This window comes from Rhineura floridana, chromosome 7 (genome assembly GCF_030035675.1).
Source record: "Rhineura floridana isolate rRhiFlo1 chromosome 7, rRhiFlo1.hap2, whole genome shotgun sequence".
NCBI classification, from domain to species: domain Eukaryota; kingdom Metazoa; phylum Chordata; class Lepidosauria; order Squamata; family Rhineuridae; genus Rhineura; species Rhineura floridana.
Window position 1 is genome coordinate 89,334,978 of NC_084486.1, and position 17,366 is coordinate 89,352,343.

Here is a 17,366-nt window from a genome sequence, read left to right on the forward strand (position 1 = left end):
TCGCCCAGACAATGAAAAGTTGAACACCTGGAAGGGTGGGATTTGGGATCATGTTGGCCCCTGATTTTCACATATTTAAATGAAAATTGGGTCGGAGGCAATAGCTCAGTGATAGAGCATCTGTTTCGCATGCAGAAGTTCCCAGGTTCAATCCCAGGTGTCTTCAGGTAGGGTTGGGAGAGACTGCTGCCAGTCAGCAAAGACAATACTGAGCTAGAAAGATCACATGGTCTCTCTCAGTATTACATAGTAGCTTCCTACATTCCTAAAATTGGAATAGAGCTTATTCTGATACAACCCCACATTCCTATCCTAGGGGGTAAATTGCGGTCTACTCCAAACCCACTTGCAAGGATTAGATGTGGTCTATTTGATGTAGTTTCGCTGTAGATGTAAATGTGAATCGGGCCTTCCATGGCATAATCAACAAATATTCTGGCTTTGGACCACAAATTACAAGCATGTAATTTGTGAGCATCGTGACTGTAGTAGTAAAAATAAGAGCATTAGAGAAGGTGATGGATGTCAACTTTGGTGTGGTATGAAGCAATAATGAAATTTTTTCATGTCCCACAGGGCCATGCAAGTCATCTAGGCATACCTTGCTAAAATTACATGTTTTTCTAAGACAGCTTTGGTTGTCCCATCCTGATCTAACACACCTTAGTTAGTATAATTGTAGGCTATAATTATTAGGGGTTTTTTTTGGAATTTATTAAGGAGTGTGTAACTGAATACATCAATTGTCTAAATTTAAAGTAGTTTAAACAGTCATTATCTTACACTGGGGAGGAAACCATAGTTTTTTGGGGGAACGCTTGGGATCTCAGAGTTTCCTGCAAACTACAGGTCCCAGAATTCTTTAGGGGAATCTGCAACAGTTAAACTGTTTTATAGTACTAACATACTACTATTGGATCTGCTGGATCCTGGCTTAGTGCAGGCATTTGACTTTGTTTTTTTGGTGGCTTCTTGAACTAAATTCTATAGTTCTGTATGCTAGTACTTGGACCTGTTGTCATAATTCTTTCAGAGGAACAGCTTGGAATTGGTACATATCGACTTCCAGCCATTACCACTATGCACTTAGGTCAATGCTAATTCTATGTAAGGAACTCAGCATGGATAAGTTGTTTTGTTTTTTGTAAGCAGCTACTCTTATGGGAATGTGCAAAAGCCAATATGCATTGAACTCTGAATGTAACATCAGCATTTGTACAATCGCTTCATCACAGGAACATAGGAAACTACCTTATACTGAGTCAGACCATCTAATTCAGTATTGTCTACCTTGAGTGGCAGTGGCTGTCCAGGATTGGGACCTTCTGCATGCAAAGCAGATGCTCTAAGATTACCAGTGAACTATGGCCCTTCCTCATCATATGCCACAATGGCAGCCATAGCTGGAAGTCAGCACAGATTGATTCAGAGAACAGTGAAAGTCACATGCTTGACTTGAGGAAGGGCGATGACTAGTAGGGAAGGGGGAGCAGTGCCCCCCCAAATCAAAACAAAATGTAGTTGGAATTCAAAAAACAATCTGGAAGGTGAGGTCTCCATTTCAAACTGCCACACTTTTAAGAGAGACTGCTCACAGCTGAATAAAAGGATTGCAGGAGTGTTCCAACCACAGAAGTTTGTAATGCAAACGCCATCTGCTGGAAATATCTGGCCCATCAAGGCTGCAATCCTATACAGTACACACTTACCTGAGAGTCTCAATGGGATTTGCTTCTGAGTAAACACATATTGGATTGTGGTTTAAAGAGTGTGGCAGCTTACTCATTGCCAAAAAAGGAGGAAATGCTTCACCAGAAAAAAAGACAATGAAAGAGGATGAAAATTTGCATTAAATTTACATATGCCAATTTATAAATAATTACTATAATTTAAATAGAACTGCAATATATCTCACCATGATAGGGAAAACTGACCAGGTAGACTATGTGGCTGCTCATTCTGCTCTCCAGGTCTAAGTGTTAGCCACAGCCCCCTTCAAGTCAGGTCAGACTCAAAATGCTTCTGCCACCCCCTGTATGAAATACCTCCTCCCTGCAGTGCTCACCCATTTCCTCAAGCCAAAACAAGCCCAACTTTAAGACAGGGTAACAGACTCCTTACACAGGAGAGACAATCCTTGACAGTCAGTGATATACGGACCATAATTTCCTGCTGAAGAATCATGGGACTTGTAGTTTTCTGTCTATTGGCCCCATGATCCCTCAGCAGGAAGTGATGTTCCATCCAGCATTTACAGTTAAGGAGAGGCCTTGGGTGGAAAGTAGACTTCAGCTGCCTGTTATTCCTTTCCCAAAGGTTAACCTTTTTTGACTCGAGGAAGGTGAAATGACTTGTACGGAAATGGGGAGCAGTGCCCCTCCAAACTAAACCAAAATTTAGTTGGAATTCAAAAAACAAAAATCAGTTGGCTATAGCAAGTGTTCATATCTAATAGCTCAAAAACGTTCAAGGGTATGTATCGCAGAAGCCTAACTGCTTTGCAGAGCAAGTTGGAATGTGTTCATTACAGAGCAGCACTAGATCTAGTCAGTGGGCTTAAGTTACAGGAAGGTAGATTATAACTGAAGATGAGAAGAAACATTATGATGGTGAGAGCCATTCGACAACGGAATCAACTGACTTCAGGGGTGGTTGAGCTTTCCCTCGCTGGATGTCTTCAAGCCGAGGTCTGTTCGGGATACTCCAGCTCTGCATTTCCTGCATTTCTTTAGCAGTGATTGCTACCTGCTGAGTTATATTTAGATTAACAATGCAGGTGGTAAAGGTGACACCCAGGACTGCTGGAAACAACCTCCCTCATGTTATTGGCAGCCTTCCAGATAATCGTTTTTACCCATAGATGGGGATACTGGGTAGAACTGGGAGTGTGGAAATTAATTTTAGGTTTGTTGTTGAGGGGTTATATAAAAAAGGTGCTCAATGGTGTAGCAGAGAAGGAATAGGCAGGGATGAAGCTCTGCCATGTAATAACCAACAGGGATGATGCCATCTCCTGGGGTGCTCTTTGTCAATTCTCTGTATGCCAAATAAACAAGCGTTTCTCAGAGAGAAGCCCACCAAATAAGCCAAGCAGAGGAAGATGTAGGTTACAATAGATGTATGGCTAAGAGTTAAACTACCACTTTTATTTTGAAAAATTCAAAAATATCTTTATTGTGAACAATAAAAATGTCACAAAATAGGGAGCAAGCTTTTGGGTCCACCAGAACTCTTCATCAGATGTGAAGTAAAGTGGGGGGGGGATGGTGAGAAGAAATTGGGCTGGATATTAAAGCCACTGAAGTGACTGTAACATTCATAATCTGGTTTCTTGCTGCGCTTTTTGCCAGCGCTGTGACCTGCTTTGATTTTTGGAGCGATATCAGAAGTGCATTTTTATTGTGGCTATGAGGTCAGAAGTTCATTTTTACTGTGACTATGAGGTTGTCATGAAGAGTGGGTATGGTTCAGAATTTTCCACCACTGCACCACCGAAGGCACTATTCCCATTTATTAAAATCAGGCTCTGTTCTGTTGAGTGTCCTGTAGGCTTTGCTATGTCCAATTCTCTTGATTTTTGGACATGGTTTTACTATGGAATTTCTATCTACCTGGGATTGAATTAGGGATGCTCTTTCTCTTTTGTACCAGGAAATCAGATGGAAGTTTAGGGTTCTGAGGACAATATGCAGGTCCTACAAACATTTTTATTGATTTTGCTATAGTGGCCAAACCAGACCTGCATTTAATATGTAGCAGACCGGCAGTTTCATATCTGTAACTACATTGGGATTTTCCCCCTAAGCCTCCTACCTGTGAGTGCATGTGGATGTCTATTCAGATCTTAGTGGATGAATGAAGAAATAAGCTTCCTCTTCTTGTGCTTTGCCTTTACAGCAGGAATTGGGGTCCCCCACCCCTGTAACTAAGGAAAAGCAAGATATTTAACCATACATCTAGTTTGGCCCTGTCATGGTTACCCCTCTGGAAACTGAGGACATATGATTTGCAAACTTTCCAAGTTTATTTGTACCTGCTCATGATAGTTAATGTTGCTTTCCTTATCCCCTGCCTCTTCTCCGTTTCTTCCACCCCCAACGTTGGTGTCCAAATTGGGATTCTGAATTTTGTTCCCATCAACAGTGTTCAGGAAAAAAGGGATTAAAAGGTGGAGGTGTCCAGATGACAAATTTCAGGTCAGGTCAGTTGTCAGGGAAGTGTCTGGATGTGGCTCTGCTGACTAAGCCTACATTGCTAATTAGGAAACAAGGTGATGCATTTACTATCAGTTATACCATACTAGTGTGACTTTGGAAGATGGAGGACTTGTATGCTTTCCTTCCTCTGTTGTTTTTTCCCCCAGAGCTAGGGAGAAATGTCCTAGTCACATAGGCTAAATGCTGTTGAATTTTGCCTGAGATTTTTTGGATTGGAGAACATGGAGGATCTACTTCCCCACCATTTGGGTGGCGAAAATCAGAAGATTGTTACAAAGCTGGGATCTGTTACATTCTTTGAGACTACCAATGAATTTCAGGAGGACTTTGTACCCAGGCAAAACATTTTCAAGAGAATCCAGAGGCTCTGTTTCCGGCAGCGGGAACAGCTTCCTGGGGAGACTTTTAGTAGTTTTGCCTCTGCTTTGTGGGAGTTGGCATCAGGCTGTGATTTTGGGCCTTTGCAGGACGAACTGGTACTTGACCAGCTGGTTGAGAAAGCAGAAGACTGGAGAATTAGGGAGACTCTGCTTTTGCAAATAGATTCTCTAACTCTGGCCAAGGCTGTGGAGCTGGGATCACAAATGGAAACTTTGTTCAAAACAGCACCCAGTAGGATATCGGCGGTAATAGAACAGTGGGAGCGTCAGATCATCAACAACAGGAACTGGAGAAAGAAGGGCTGTAGGCATTATGGATCATTGCACCAAACGACAGAAAAAATGATGCCATCATGTGAAAATAAATGTCATCTGGCCAGAAAGAAAACTCATAGTTTCCAGCTTTGCCAAAATGTGAGGCTGTCCAAGGTTCCAGGTGTGATGGTATGTTTTGAACAGCATTAATTATGCATATATGTGCATGTATATTCTATAATAATATTGCACCACAGAGAAAAGCATGTAAAATAAAAATCAGAGAATGAACAAAGAAATTATTAACATAGTTTCTCATTCTAGGGTTGTTTAATAGCTTGGCCCAGGATTTTAGTACTTCCAGATTTGCTATTAACCCTTTAAAATGCTATCCTATAGATTAATTTCAATATGTTTGTGATGTCCTAGATCTTGAATTAACCACTGTCTGATAAGTTATTTTGTTCTCAACAGGTTAGCCAAGGACCATATACAAAAAACCTCTTTCTGGCTTACAGTATTCAGATAAACTGATAGTATCATTTCAAGATCTGTAGGAAGAGAGAGACTCTTGAGAATTTATACATCCATCAGAATTTGATTCTGGAATTTTGTTGTAAATGGACAGGCGATGATGGAACAACATCTGGAGGGGCATTGGTTTCCCATCCCTTTCCTAACCAGTTACAGATCCTGTGTCCCAAGATGCAAGGACATCAATAAGAGATGTCAGGTTTTGAGATGTAGGGAGTAACAGTGCTTACTGTAGTTGTGTGTCATGAGGACACTGTACATGCAGCTCCTCCATGTACAATAGCAGATGGCTGCTCACCTGACCTCCATTTGGTTGCTGCTGTTTACCAAGAGAAAGCGGCGAAAAGCCAAAACTTGGAGAAATTTAATGTGAACTTTTCAGAATGTATTTGATTAGAGGTAAAGACCTTTACGAAAGATGATTTCAGTTTCTGTCTTATGGTTTCAGTTTCCATCTTATGGCTCCTAAGCTTTGCTTATTGTTGGTGTTGGCAGCTAAACATCACCATAAACGTGTCATCTTAGAGGTCAATTGTATGCATGTTTGCTCAAAAGTACAGCCAAGTATACAAGGGTTTTGCAGCCTTAAACAGTTCCATTAGAAATGGCTTTTCAGTGTGATGTGTTGACAACTGTACCGTGCCTATCCTATTTCCCATCTATTTCCTGCAGTTGAAGAGACCTTTTTAAATCTCATACTGTAACTAACACAACTCCTTGCTTTGACGGATGAACTTGAGTTCCCTCCTTTCTTTGAAAGCCTGAGTGCTGGGGTATCTGACATGAAGCCAGTTGATCAGTAAAAGGTATACTGTACAGCAGCATTTGGTTATTTTCAGGTTCCCCCATGCTAATTCCCATCAAATGTTAGCTGGGTTGTTGATTGTGTGACACTCTTTGAAAGCTCTTGCCATGTGAGGTGAGTTTGAAGTCTGGAATTTGTGGAGGCTGTGTGACAGAATCACTTACACCTACTCATTCCTTGAATTGAGAAAGTCAGATTGCAAACCAGCCAACAGCTGGGGAAGAACCGTTTTCTTAGTATATCAATCATGTGGAAGGATCACCCATACATGGGTGTGACAAGACAAGTTCTCCCTGTTTATCATCCTGCTCTGGGTGGGTGGCCTTGCTGAAAAGTCAAAGCATATGATCCTGTTAGTCTGTTTTTTCAGCCTTAGTGGCTGATGTGAAGAGGGCAGAAGACATTGTCATGGACTATGGGCCTGTGCTTGCTCCTGGGTGGCTTGGGTATTTGCCTGTGGCCACAGCGCTATCAGATGCTAGTTTCTCTTCCCATGGGGTCATTCTCCCACAGTGACTTAAGACACTGGAGCAGGGGGAGGGGAAGACGTTCTTGATGGTTGCTTAGAAACTGCAGGATGCCTCTCTAATCCCTTTTTACAGAAGATTTTGGTTTCCAAAGCAACTGCCAAGTGCTTCTTCCTCAAAGCAAATGGGGGGGGGGGCAGAGTTAGAACAGGCAAAAGTGGACAGAGCAGGGGGGCGGAATTTGTAAAATCCTTATCAGGCCCAGATCCTGTGAGGGCTTCTTTAAGTGTTGCACAAGAGCAACATTTGTATCAAGCATAACTTCTTTTTTCACTTCAACTCTGATGGGAAAATGCTGCACCCAATGAAACTCTCCTTTCTGTGTGCTTATTAAAGGTGCAGAAGCCTTCTTAGGGCTGATTTGCACATTTACCACTCTTACACCAGTGGTTTCTGTGGAAAAGCATTTATGCCAGTTTTTCTATAGCACATGCTTGTTAGCGTCCTCTGAGTTTTTGGAGATACTCATCATTCTTTGCTGTTTACACGTTCCCCATCTGAAACACCAGTGTAAACATGATAGAGACATTTCTTACCACATGCTGAGCTATGCGTGTCCAGTGGCTCATCACACAGATTGCGTGACTATGTGTATGTATTAGGGATGGGGGAGAAATTTGATTCAGTTCACATTTTAAGCTGAATTTATTAAATTCACATTTTCTGCAACAATATGAGAATCAAAACAGCCATCCTTCGACACTCACACTTTTCCGAGTTTTGCGATACAGTTCTCTATCCAAGCAATGTTTGCAAAAAGGTATATATTAGGGGAAAGTGTGCACAATATTTATTTATTTATTTATTACATTTATATCCCGCCCTTCCTCCCAGTAGGAGCCCAGGACGGCAAACAAAAGCACTAAAAACACTTTAAACCATCATAAAAACAGACTTTAAAATATATTAAAACCAAAACATCCTGAAAAACATATTAAAACAAAACATCTTTACAAACATTTTTTAAAAAGCTTTAAAAACATCTTTTTAAAAAAAAGTTTAAAAACACCTTAAAAACCAATTCCAACACAGATGCAGACTAGGATAAAGTCTCTGCTTAAAAGGCTTGTTGAAAGAGGAAGGTCTTCAGTAGGCACCGAACAGATAACAGAGATGGCGCCTGTCTAATATTTAAGGGGAGGGAATCTCAAAGGGTAGGTGCCACTACACTAAAGGTCCATTTCCTGTGTTGTGTGGAATGGACCTCCTGATAAGATGGTATCTGCAGGAGGCCCTCACCTGCAGAGCGTAGTGATCTGCTGGGTATGTAAGAGGTAAGACGGTCTTTCAGGTATCCTGCTCCGAAGCTGTATATTATAATATGAATATATTGGTGAAAATCACATACAAAAATGCATTATATTAGATAAATAGTTTGCAAAAATGTGTATATTAGTCAAAACTGCATACAAATTTGCTTTAAAATGCTGAAAAAATTTCACATTTTTAAAAAATTGCTAATTGCTGCAGAAATGTGAATTTAAGATTGGAAAAATGAGAAACTGAGAGAACTGAAATTGGCATATTATTCCATCCCTAGTATGTATATATAAAGTTTGCTGTAGCATAGTGAAAATCACAGAAAATCACAAGTGGTAGCAGCTTAATATGTGGAATAAATGAATAAAAGTGGACTCTGCAACTCCAGTGGGCTCTACAACTCCAGTGGGCTCTGCAACTCCTGTGGACTGCCCTGGGCTCCTACTGGGAGAAAGGGCAGGATATAAATCTAATTAATTAAGTAAGTAAATAAGGTCCAGAGGCTGGATGTTATCTTTAAGGGAACCCATGCATGCGAGGTGTATATTCCACTGAGGTGAGGGTAGTGAACAAGGATACAGTTGTGTGGTAATATTGATGGTTACTGAGAACATGGGCATAAATTATCCAAGCTTTCATATTATGGTATAGCACATTATAGTGCTAGCAGGTGGACTGTAAATAGTTGCATGTTCTCAAAAGATAATTATATTACAGATTTGGGCATAAGGAAGAAACGGTTAAAAATCATATTCTTTAAGTAAGATCTGAAGTAATATGGAATGAGCGGCTATAAATTGAATGCCAGACTAGACAGTGCCATTTATGCAGTGAGCAATTGCATACCATAAATGGCTTTTAGAAAGTAAATTGCAGGTGCACGAGGAGTGGGGTGAGGGGAGTGTGCTTCCTATTGCAATGGAAGGAAAGCTGCAACTGCAACAAATGGGAGCTTTTTCCCCACTGTACATGTCAAGTGTGGCCCACTAATCTGGATGTGGACTACAGTGAAGGAAAAAGATAAAAGCCTTGCTATCCTCCATGCTAGGTTCCCTAATTTGAGTCAGGTCCTACTTTCCTGCAATTAAAAAAAATCTATGGTGCTGGATGAACTTGGTGTACTGGACCCCCATGTTGTTCCACAGGTCTGATTTTCTTCTGTACACACATTTTGAACATTCTTGTTCATCCTAAAAGCAGTTTGTCTTTTTAGGATCACTTTGTACAGTGGGGAGGAGAGCCTGGCTGGGAGTCCAGAGTCTGTGAGTTCAAATCCCCGCTCGTGTCTCGTGGGTGTCAAGGGCCAGCTAAAGATCACCCCACAGTGAGTGGCTCAGGGGTTATGTGCCCTGCCACCTGTGCAGCCGTGGGCAAGCTGCATAGTCCAAAGGAGCCCAATTGCCCCCCAGCTGGCAGTTGCGGACAAGAAAGAGGCCGGTTTGCGCAGCTGTGGCAAGCTGAGCAGGCTCTAGCCAGCTGGGGAGGACTAGCCTCAGAGGGAGGCAATGGTAAACCCCCTCTGAATACCACTTACCATGAAAACCCTATTCATAGGGTAGCCATAAGTTGGGATCGACTTGAAGGCAGTCCATTTCCATTTTGCACATACTTAAATTCCTAAATAGAAGTGACTGACTTTCATATAGAAATTTCTTTCTGTGTGAGGGGCCCCTGACATAAAAGCTTATGGTCAAATAATTATATAGAGTTTTTAATGCTAACCTTTCCTCCCCCAACTTAAAAAAGTGAAGAAAATAATTTATTAATATTCAGTGTGATAAAACACATCAACCCCCCCCCCCGATCTTGGAAGCAGCAAGTGTAAAATATCTTCAATTTTTTTCTGCATTTCTACACTGATGGCAAATTGACCCACATTGTGTTTGTTCAAACGTTAATGCTTTTGTGCTAGTAGAAATAACCACTCCTATCATTTTAGTAACGGAAAGGTCACGCCCCTGCAAGGAGTCCCCAGAGGCTATGCTTCTCTATAGCGAGAAATGATCACTAGCAATAAGTAATGCACATTTTAATGAACTTGACTGCTCGTAGGAATAGGAAAATCTGTGTTCATTTTATAATTCAAAATAAATTCCCACAGTTTAGGAACGATCATGCAAGTTAAAAAAATATTTTATTACATGCAAGAGCATCCATATTCATTAGTTTAAAAGAGTGATATCCAATGTTAGTCATGCTCAAAGCAGAGCCATTGAAATCAGTGGAATTAAGACCATTGATTTTAGTGGGTGTACTTTGCATATGATTAATATTGGACATGTGAATTCAGAAGAATTTATACTGGGAATAAAATGCCTATTTGCAGTGTACCCTGCTGAGAGATTTAAAAAATATTAAGTGATTTAGAAATGCTTTTAGATAAATGGATAAAATGGGTTGTGTTTAGTGTAGCACTAAGGCAAATGTTCCATCACTGCACAATTTCTCCTTGCACAATTTCTCCTTGCACAACAGAATGTTCTGCCCCTCCATGTACCCCCTAAATCTGTTCTGGGTTTTCCCCCAACTCTCCAGAGCAGAGTTGGGGATGGGGGGTTCTATTGCGCACGTGGAAGTTGCTCTGCTCATGCAGATATTTAGTTGAATACTGCCCAATGTTTCTAACATCACAAGAAAGCACTTTTTATGAAAGCAAGAATCGGAAGGCATTTAAAGCTTAGTCAGTAGAGGGAGCCATTAAATTTCACACCTAGACTGAATTTTTGGGAAGTGAGCTGTTAGCCAATTTGAGGGCTGAAATTCAGTTACAAAAATGATGCATTGTAATTCTAATTTAGCTGTCTCATTCTGCATTTAAATTTAATACAGTTTGACCAGAGACAAGATGGGAGGTGGACCAGCATTTCCTCCCTTAAATAGCAGAGATCCCCCCCCTTCCCCACTTTTTGTCTGCAGCTATAAAAGGTAGAAACTTACTTTAACGTTAGTTAAATGCTTAGAGTCTGGGCAAGATTGTGCATTATCAAGGAAATATGAAAGACTCATCTTTTAAAGTTCTGAGCAGTGCACAGTGATGCTGTATTATGTAGATTGCAGATCATCATAGGGACCATAAGAAAGCCCAGCATTACTCAGAAATTAGAATCACTTTGCTTAAGGAGGCTTATTCCCTCTCTCCCCAGAATGTGCACAGGACTGCGGCCTATTTGAGAGTAAGGGCCCTTTGGTTGTGATCGGCCTTACTTCTGAGTAAGCTTGCATAGGATTGAGCTGTTACTTACTGATCTTTCCATCCGTTCATCCGCAAATATAAGATGCTGCATATAGTAATGAAAATGATGCACCTCATATGATGGAGAACCTTTTTCAGCCCAACACAGAGATAGCCTAGATTCTGTTGTCTACACTCTGGTAACATCTAGGTTAGATTACTGGAATGCATTATATGTGGGGTTGCTTTTGAAGACAATCTGGAAACTGCAATTAGTGCAGAATTCAGTGGCCAGGTGGTTGACTGGAAGTAGGAGGTTTAATCATATAATACTGAACATGGCCTGACTGCATTGGCTGCCAATTAGTTTTCGGGCTCAATTCGAAGTGCTGGTTTTGACCTATAAAGCCTTGTGCGGCTCAGTACCTCAGCACTTTAGAGACCACCTCTCCCTGCATTCATCTATCTGGACCCTGCATTCATTATCAGAAGCCTTTCTTCGTGTGCCCCCTCCGAGGAACGTTTGGACAGTGGCAGCAGAAGATTAGGTCTTCTTAGTAATGACTCCTCAATTTTAGAATGCTCTCTCCAGAGAGATGTGTCTAGTGCTATCGCTATCAACCTTTAGGTGCCAGGTGAAGATGTTCCTATTCACCCAGGCATTTGCTCTTAATTTGGTGTTAATCTTTTAGTTGGGTAGGAGGTGTGTTTTTATGTGATTGCAAGATGAACACTTTTAGTTCATAATGTCTTTTTATTTTCTGATGTAGTTTAAATTTGGTATTGTATGCGTTTTTAATATTGTAAGATGCTTTGAGATAATTGTTTGTAGGTGGTGGTGGTGGTGGTGGTAGTAGTAGTATCCTCATTCCCTCCTTAGCAACTTTTCAGGGCCCACATGCCAGTAGTGAGCGGTGTCAGAGGCAAAAGTGGGTGGAGCAATGAATGTAAAATTTACCTTTGTACAGTAGACTAGTTTCTACATCCACTCACACACCCACTCTATCCTCCATCCAGACAAGCAAGAAGCATTATCAGAATTCAAGGACATATTACAGCCAGGCAAAAGCATTTGGGGTGAGAAGCAGGGCCAGCGAGGGGTATAGTCTGGAGAGAGCTCTGAGAGCCACATTCTGAGGGCCCCATGCCATCAGCAAAATATCACCCAAATAAAAACCAAAGTTGGTACATTAGTACTCTATATAGAAACCGTTTTGTTGTGGGTCTCCATGTTTGATAGATTCTTTTCTTTTTCTTTTTAGGCGCCAGAGCCAGTAGAAAATTGCACAAGTGAAGGAGAGCTTGAAGAAGAACAGAGTTCTTCTGTCCCCAGTACGTTAGAGCTGGAGATTCGTGGATCAGGCCAGGAAACGGATGAAGACTATTTTGAGACCCAGTCACATCAGAGTGAATCACTGTCAGACATCAAGACAGAGCCTTATGAAAGTGCGTCAGACTCAGAGTCCTTTGCCAGTGATGTAACTAGAGAAACCAGCCTGAGTTCATACTGCCTTTCTTCAGAAATAGAGGACCCATGGCAGAAGTATTCTGAAACAAAAGTAGGAATAGTTCCGTTCAAGGCTGAGTGTGCAACACAACTGGGATGTATGCAAAATGAAGCAGTGGAACTGCCTTCACCTTTGCACATAGCAGCCAGCAAAGGTGAATTGGAAGTACAGGCAACCGACTCAAAAACCGAAGAGATCAATGGAAAGGAGAAAGTGTTTCCTTACAGTATTACCTACCCAGGGTCAAAAATTAATAAAGAGGTCTTGGTGTCACAGACTGAGGCTTTGCTGAGAGTGGAGGCAAAATCTGCAGAAAGAGAGGCACACTTCCATATCTGCTCAAAAAATCTAGCTGGTGCTGTTGGCAAATGCAATAAAAACACAGAACCATCAGCATTTACTTGTCTCAGAGCAAAGTCTGAAAACGCATTGACTTCCCTTGAGACTTGGTGTTCTCCTGCCCACTCAGCAGCTGTTTCAAGATGCAGTTTGCCTAATATTCACTTAGAAACAAACAGAACTTGGAAGAGAAACTGTGAGTATATACCTAACACCAAGTGCAATAGGAAAAACATTATTGACAGTCAGAAATCTGTAGATGCCCACCTGTGTGGCACAAAGCCGAAGGCCACAGATTTACCATGTTTAAAATCTACATTTCTGGCAGCACCCACAAGGCCAAGGATCATAGAAATGAAATCATGGCACAGTTCACCAGGGAACATAAGTGCTCATGAGGTCAGGGAACATGCCACTAACTGTATTTGCATGACAGATAAATTAAGTTGGTCATGTTCCAGATTACCCCTAGAAGCGTCAGAATATGAACAGATAAGGGACAAATTAGAAAGGTTTGGTGACTGCTCACATAAGTCCTTAAAGATGGAAAAAGATACAGGTATTGAAAGATTACTTCTTAATACTCATCTGGTCTCAAATAAGAGCCAGTCGGCACAAACAGCAAACTCTCACTGGGATGCCAGTAAGAATTTGCAGGACAAATCAAGGATGTTTGGCCTTCCAACAAAAACAGCAAATGCATTTGAGGGTGATTCTTTGACCCTATCTCAGCTGCCATATCCTTCAGAGGATAATTCCAAGCAGGAGACTCCATCAACTTCTGAGCGTATACCAACAAATATAAATGCTCAAGTAGTGTTAAGAAAAATTCAGCCCAAATCAGAGGATGAGATAGAAATGAATGGGTTCCTTCAGAACCTTACCTCTGAATCTGACAGCCGTTATGCTAAAACTCAAGAAAACTATCTGGATGGACATATCATGACAGATAAGTATGACAATACTTACGGCAGCAGTGCTTCCACTGTTAGTACAGAGGTGAACATGAAGAGAAAATGCCTTGAAACTCATAACACTGAGGCCTTTCTACTGGCAACTGAAGTAAACGGCAATTCAGAATTCAGTATAGGTTGGGGAATGCTTGATAGGATTCTGACATCAAGTGGAAAAGACTTCATGGGAGAAAAAGAGGAAACTGTGCTTAAAAACATGAGTAGGACATCTGATACCTTAAAACTTCCTTCCAATCAGGAGATAACAAATGGGCATCTCCAAAGTATGGAAAAGAAGGATTGTTACTGTCATGATGGTGGTGGTGAAGATATCTCTGCTTTTGAACTAGCGCCAACACCACATTACATTTGCCAGGAAGAAAAATCAGAGAAACCTCTATTGATTAAACCTCTTGATCAAAAATGGCTACTGTCAAAGAAGATGGAAGGTGAGACCTACCTGGATAAATTAACCTCTGAGATATTGGAACATGAGAACTCAGCCTCTTATCTCATCACCATGATGGATGCTACAGATCCACAGAAGACTACAAATGCACAATCCAGCTGTGGAAATGAAATTTTGCCTGTACAGGCTATGTCAGGGAATGAAGGTGAGTCCCCTGGTCGGATCTTCATCCAAGAAGATGCAAAAAGCATACATGAGGAGGCAGAATCAACAGTTCTGGGTTTATCTTCAGTGACTGCCCCTGAAAATTGTACAAGAGGTTGTGTGGAGAATGGTTCCCCTAGGGCTAATTTAAGTTTGGAAAGTACTGTACAAACCTGGAAAGAAGAGATATATACTGATGGTTTGTTCATAGAACCACACGCTCCTAATGCTGAGGTATTGCCGATTGAGCCCTGCCGAATAAAAACAGATTCTGTCTTAGAAATGGTGCAAGTAGTAAACCTACAGTTTGAACCTGGCGGCTATACAATGATGGATGAATCTGTGATCACAAATGCAGAGCGAGACACTTGTGTTTGTACTGCAGAAACACAGGAAATGAATAGCATTAGTGGCCTGTGCCAGAATGTCACTGCTGATGATAAGACCCTAAGGAATACTGTCCATAGTAAGCAAATTCTTGAAAAGGAAGATACCAAACACTGTGATGTGTCCCATGGAAAAACAGGCCTTTGTGAAGATTCTCCAAGAACAGAACTAAACAGGAGCTTTTCTGCAGAAGATCCAAAATGTTTTGCCAGAGACAGTGAATGGAATCCAAGCACAGATATCTGTGATACTGCAGTGAAAATGAACAACCAAGATAATACCACCACAGGTCTAGATAACATTAGCATGGGAAGCACAAATAGTGAGGAGATGAATGAAAACCTATTTAATTTTCTGGGTAGTAACAGCAGTTTCTACAAGGCAGTGCAGAAAAGTGACAAGGCTGGAGCTACAGAGAAATCTTCCAAGCAGTCTAAATTTTTAGCCTTTTCAAAAATGGCATCCTTCAGGAAATCTAAACTAATGTCAGCTGAAAATCAAGATAGTGTGAAGTCCAAGACAGAAACATTAGATGGAGATAAAGGGGATGAAGCAGAAGATGGCTTGAAGTATATTCAGAACAGTTTGCTCAGCTCTACTTTTCAAAGCAAGGAATCCTGTCTTGCAGAGTATTCGGATGATGATGACTTATTCTATGAGAAACCTGCTGGACTCTTCAACAGAATGAGCCTGAGAAAGGCTTCCGGCTCTGGACGGATGCTCTTGGAAGGTGTGGGCACAAGCTCTTCTCCCATATTGGCCAGAAGAAAGTATTCTGAAGGGAAAGTTTTAAGTTCTGTTGAGAATAATGACAATGAGTCTGTGGAGTACCCTGAACTCAAGAAATCCTCATCTGAGAATGACTTTAAAAGAAACAAAAACACAGAGAGTAAAAAATTCAGGACTCGGCTGGCCTTGGCCCACAGATCCCTCTCTAGTTTCTTTGAATCGAAATCTCTGGAGAAGGAAAATGCCGAACAGAGTCCAAAGTTATCAGTGAAAAATGAAAAGGAAAAAACCAAGTTGCACCAAACATCCTGGAAAGCATTTCTGAAAAGCAAGGAGGCAGACAGCCTGAAGCAGTCTGCTTTAAGTAGTCCTCTTCCAATACAACAGAGTCTTTGTTCCAACAGGAGCCCAGGCAGCTTTGCTAGAAGAGCATCCAAAGAATATCAGGAATCTTGTAATGGACAAGTATTTATGAGATCAAATATGTCTAATGGCTCATCTACAGAATATGGCCATTCTGATTTCTCTGGGACTAGTGACTTTCTTCCTGTGGACACCAGGAGGAGAGAGCCATCTCATGAACTGATTATAAAATGTCTGCATAGCCCAGACTGCAATGGGAAAGAGGAAGCAATAGGCAATGATGGGGATACTTCTTTTGAAGAATTTTGGTTAAAATCTCCAATTAGTCCAATTGACCTCCAGTCATCATTTTCTCACTTCACTCCCTCTTGCCCACAGTTGTCCATGTATGAACGTAAGGATATGCCATGTAGACCTATGAGTCCCAAGCCGCAAAGTCCTCGAACTGGTTCTCAACGCAAGGGTTTCCATTATCCTGGAAGATTAAGTTCTACTTCAATGATTTCTCTTGGAAACATCTCTGTGATTGATGTCAACCTGGAAGCTCCTGAAAGGCCAAAGACATTGAAGCCCAGATCTAGTTTCTTGCATTCTATGCACTCATTAGATAATGATTATCTGAGAGAAGACAGTGGGATAAGCAGCCAGTCACAGATCAGCTTGGACACAACTTCTTTATTGAGTGATACTATCAGAGATGAGGTGAGTTGCTTTGCAGTGGGGATGGTGTGGTTTAGTTTTGAGAGTTTGGAATGTGGTATTCATTAATTACATTTGTTTCTAAAATTCATCACCCTCCTTTTTTCTTCCATATGAAGTCCATTTTCATATGCTAAATAGGGAAATGGGATGCTGGATCAATGTAGAATATCATACTCAGCATTTGCACAATCATTTTTGAAGTGATAATAGGAGAGCATACATACGGAAATATGACATCAGAACTCATCTGTGTAACTTTTATCAGAGCTACACACAAGAAGGACCAGCTAGGAATTTGGTATCTTGCTTACAAGTCTATACTAGAAAAATTAAATGGCTAACCAGTTGTGTCCATGTGTTTGTGGTCATGCGGCTGGTTTGAAAAGTGATCTCTCAAATATCAGCAGAGGTTTCCATGTAGTCCACAGACAAGGGGATGAACTTCATTTTAAGTATATCTTGTCTGATTTGAAATTATGGTGGCTGACATCTCTATTTTCTTTCACTGGGTAGTTAGAAATTTCCCTACCTGCAACACAGCCTGACCTGGTGGTATGAGGCAGCTTTCTATCTGTCCGTGTAGCCCAGAACCATCTATTTTGATTGTTGGGTCTCTCCAGGG

The 17,366-nt window shown here is 41.2% G+C and overlaps 1 protein-coding gene across 1 annotated transcript in view; it reads left to right on the forward strand.

Annotated features, from left to right (window-relative positions):
- Positions 1–2,235: 2,235 nt before the first annotated feature.
- Positions 2,236–17,366, forward strand: part of ARHGEF4 (Rho guanine nucleotide exchange factor 4) — a 170,641-nt gene continuing 155,510 nt past the window's right edge. Inside the window, exons 1-3 of the mRNA XM_061636379.1 lie at positions 2,236–2,472; positions 4,364–5,041; positions 12,413–16,744. Of these exons, the coding sequence (XP_061492363.1) occupies positions 4,439–5,041; positions 12,413–16,744 (4,935 nt within the window). The 5' untranslated portion in view covers positions 2,236–2,472; positions 4,364–4,438. The remainder of the gene's footprint in view (positions 2,473–4,363; positions 5,042–12,412; positions 16,745–17,366) is intronic.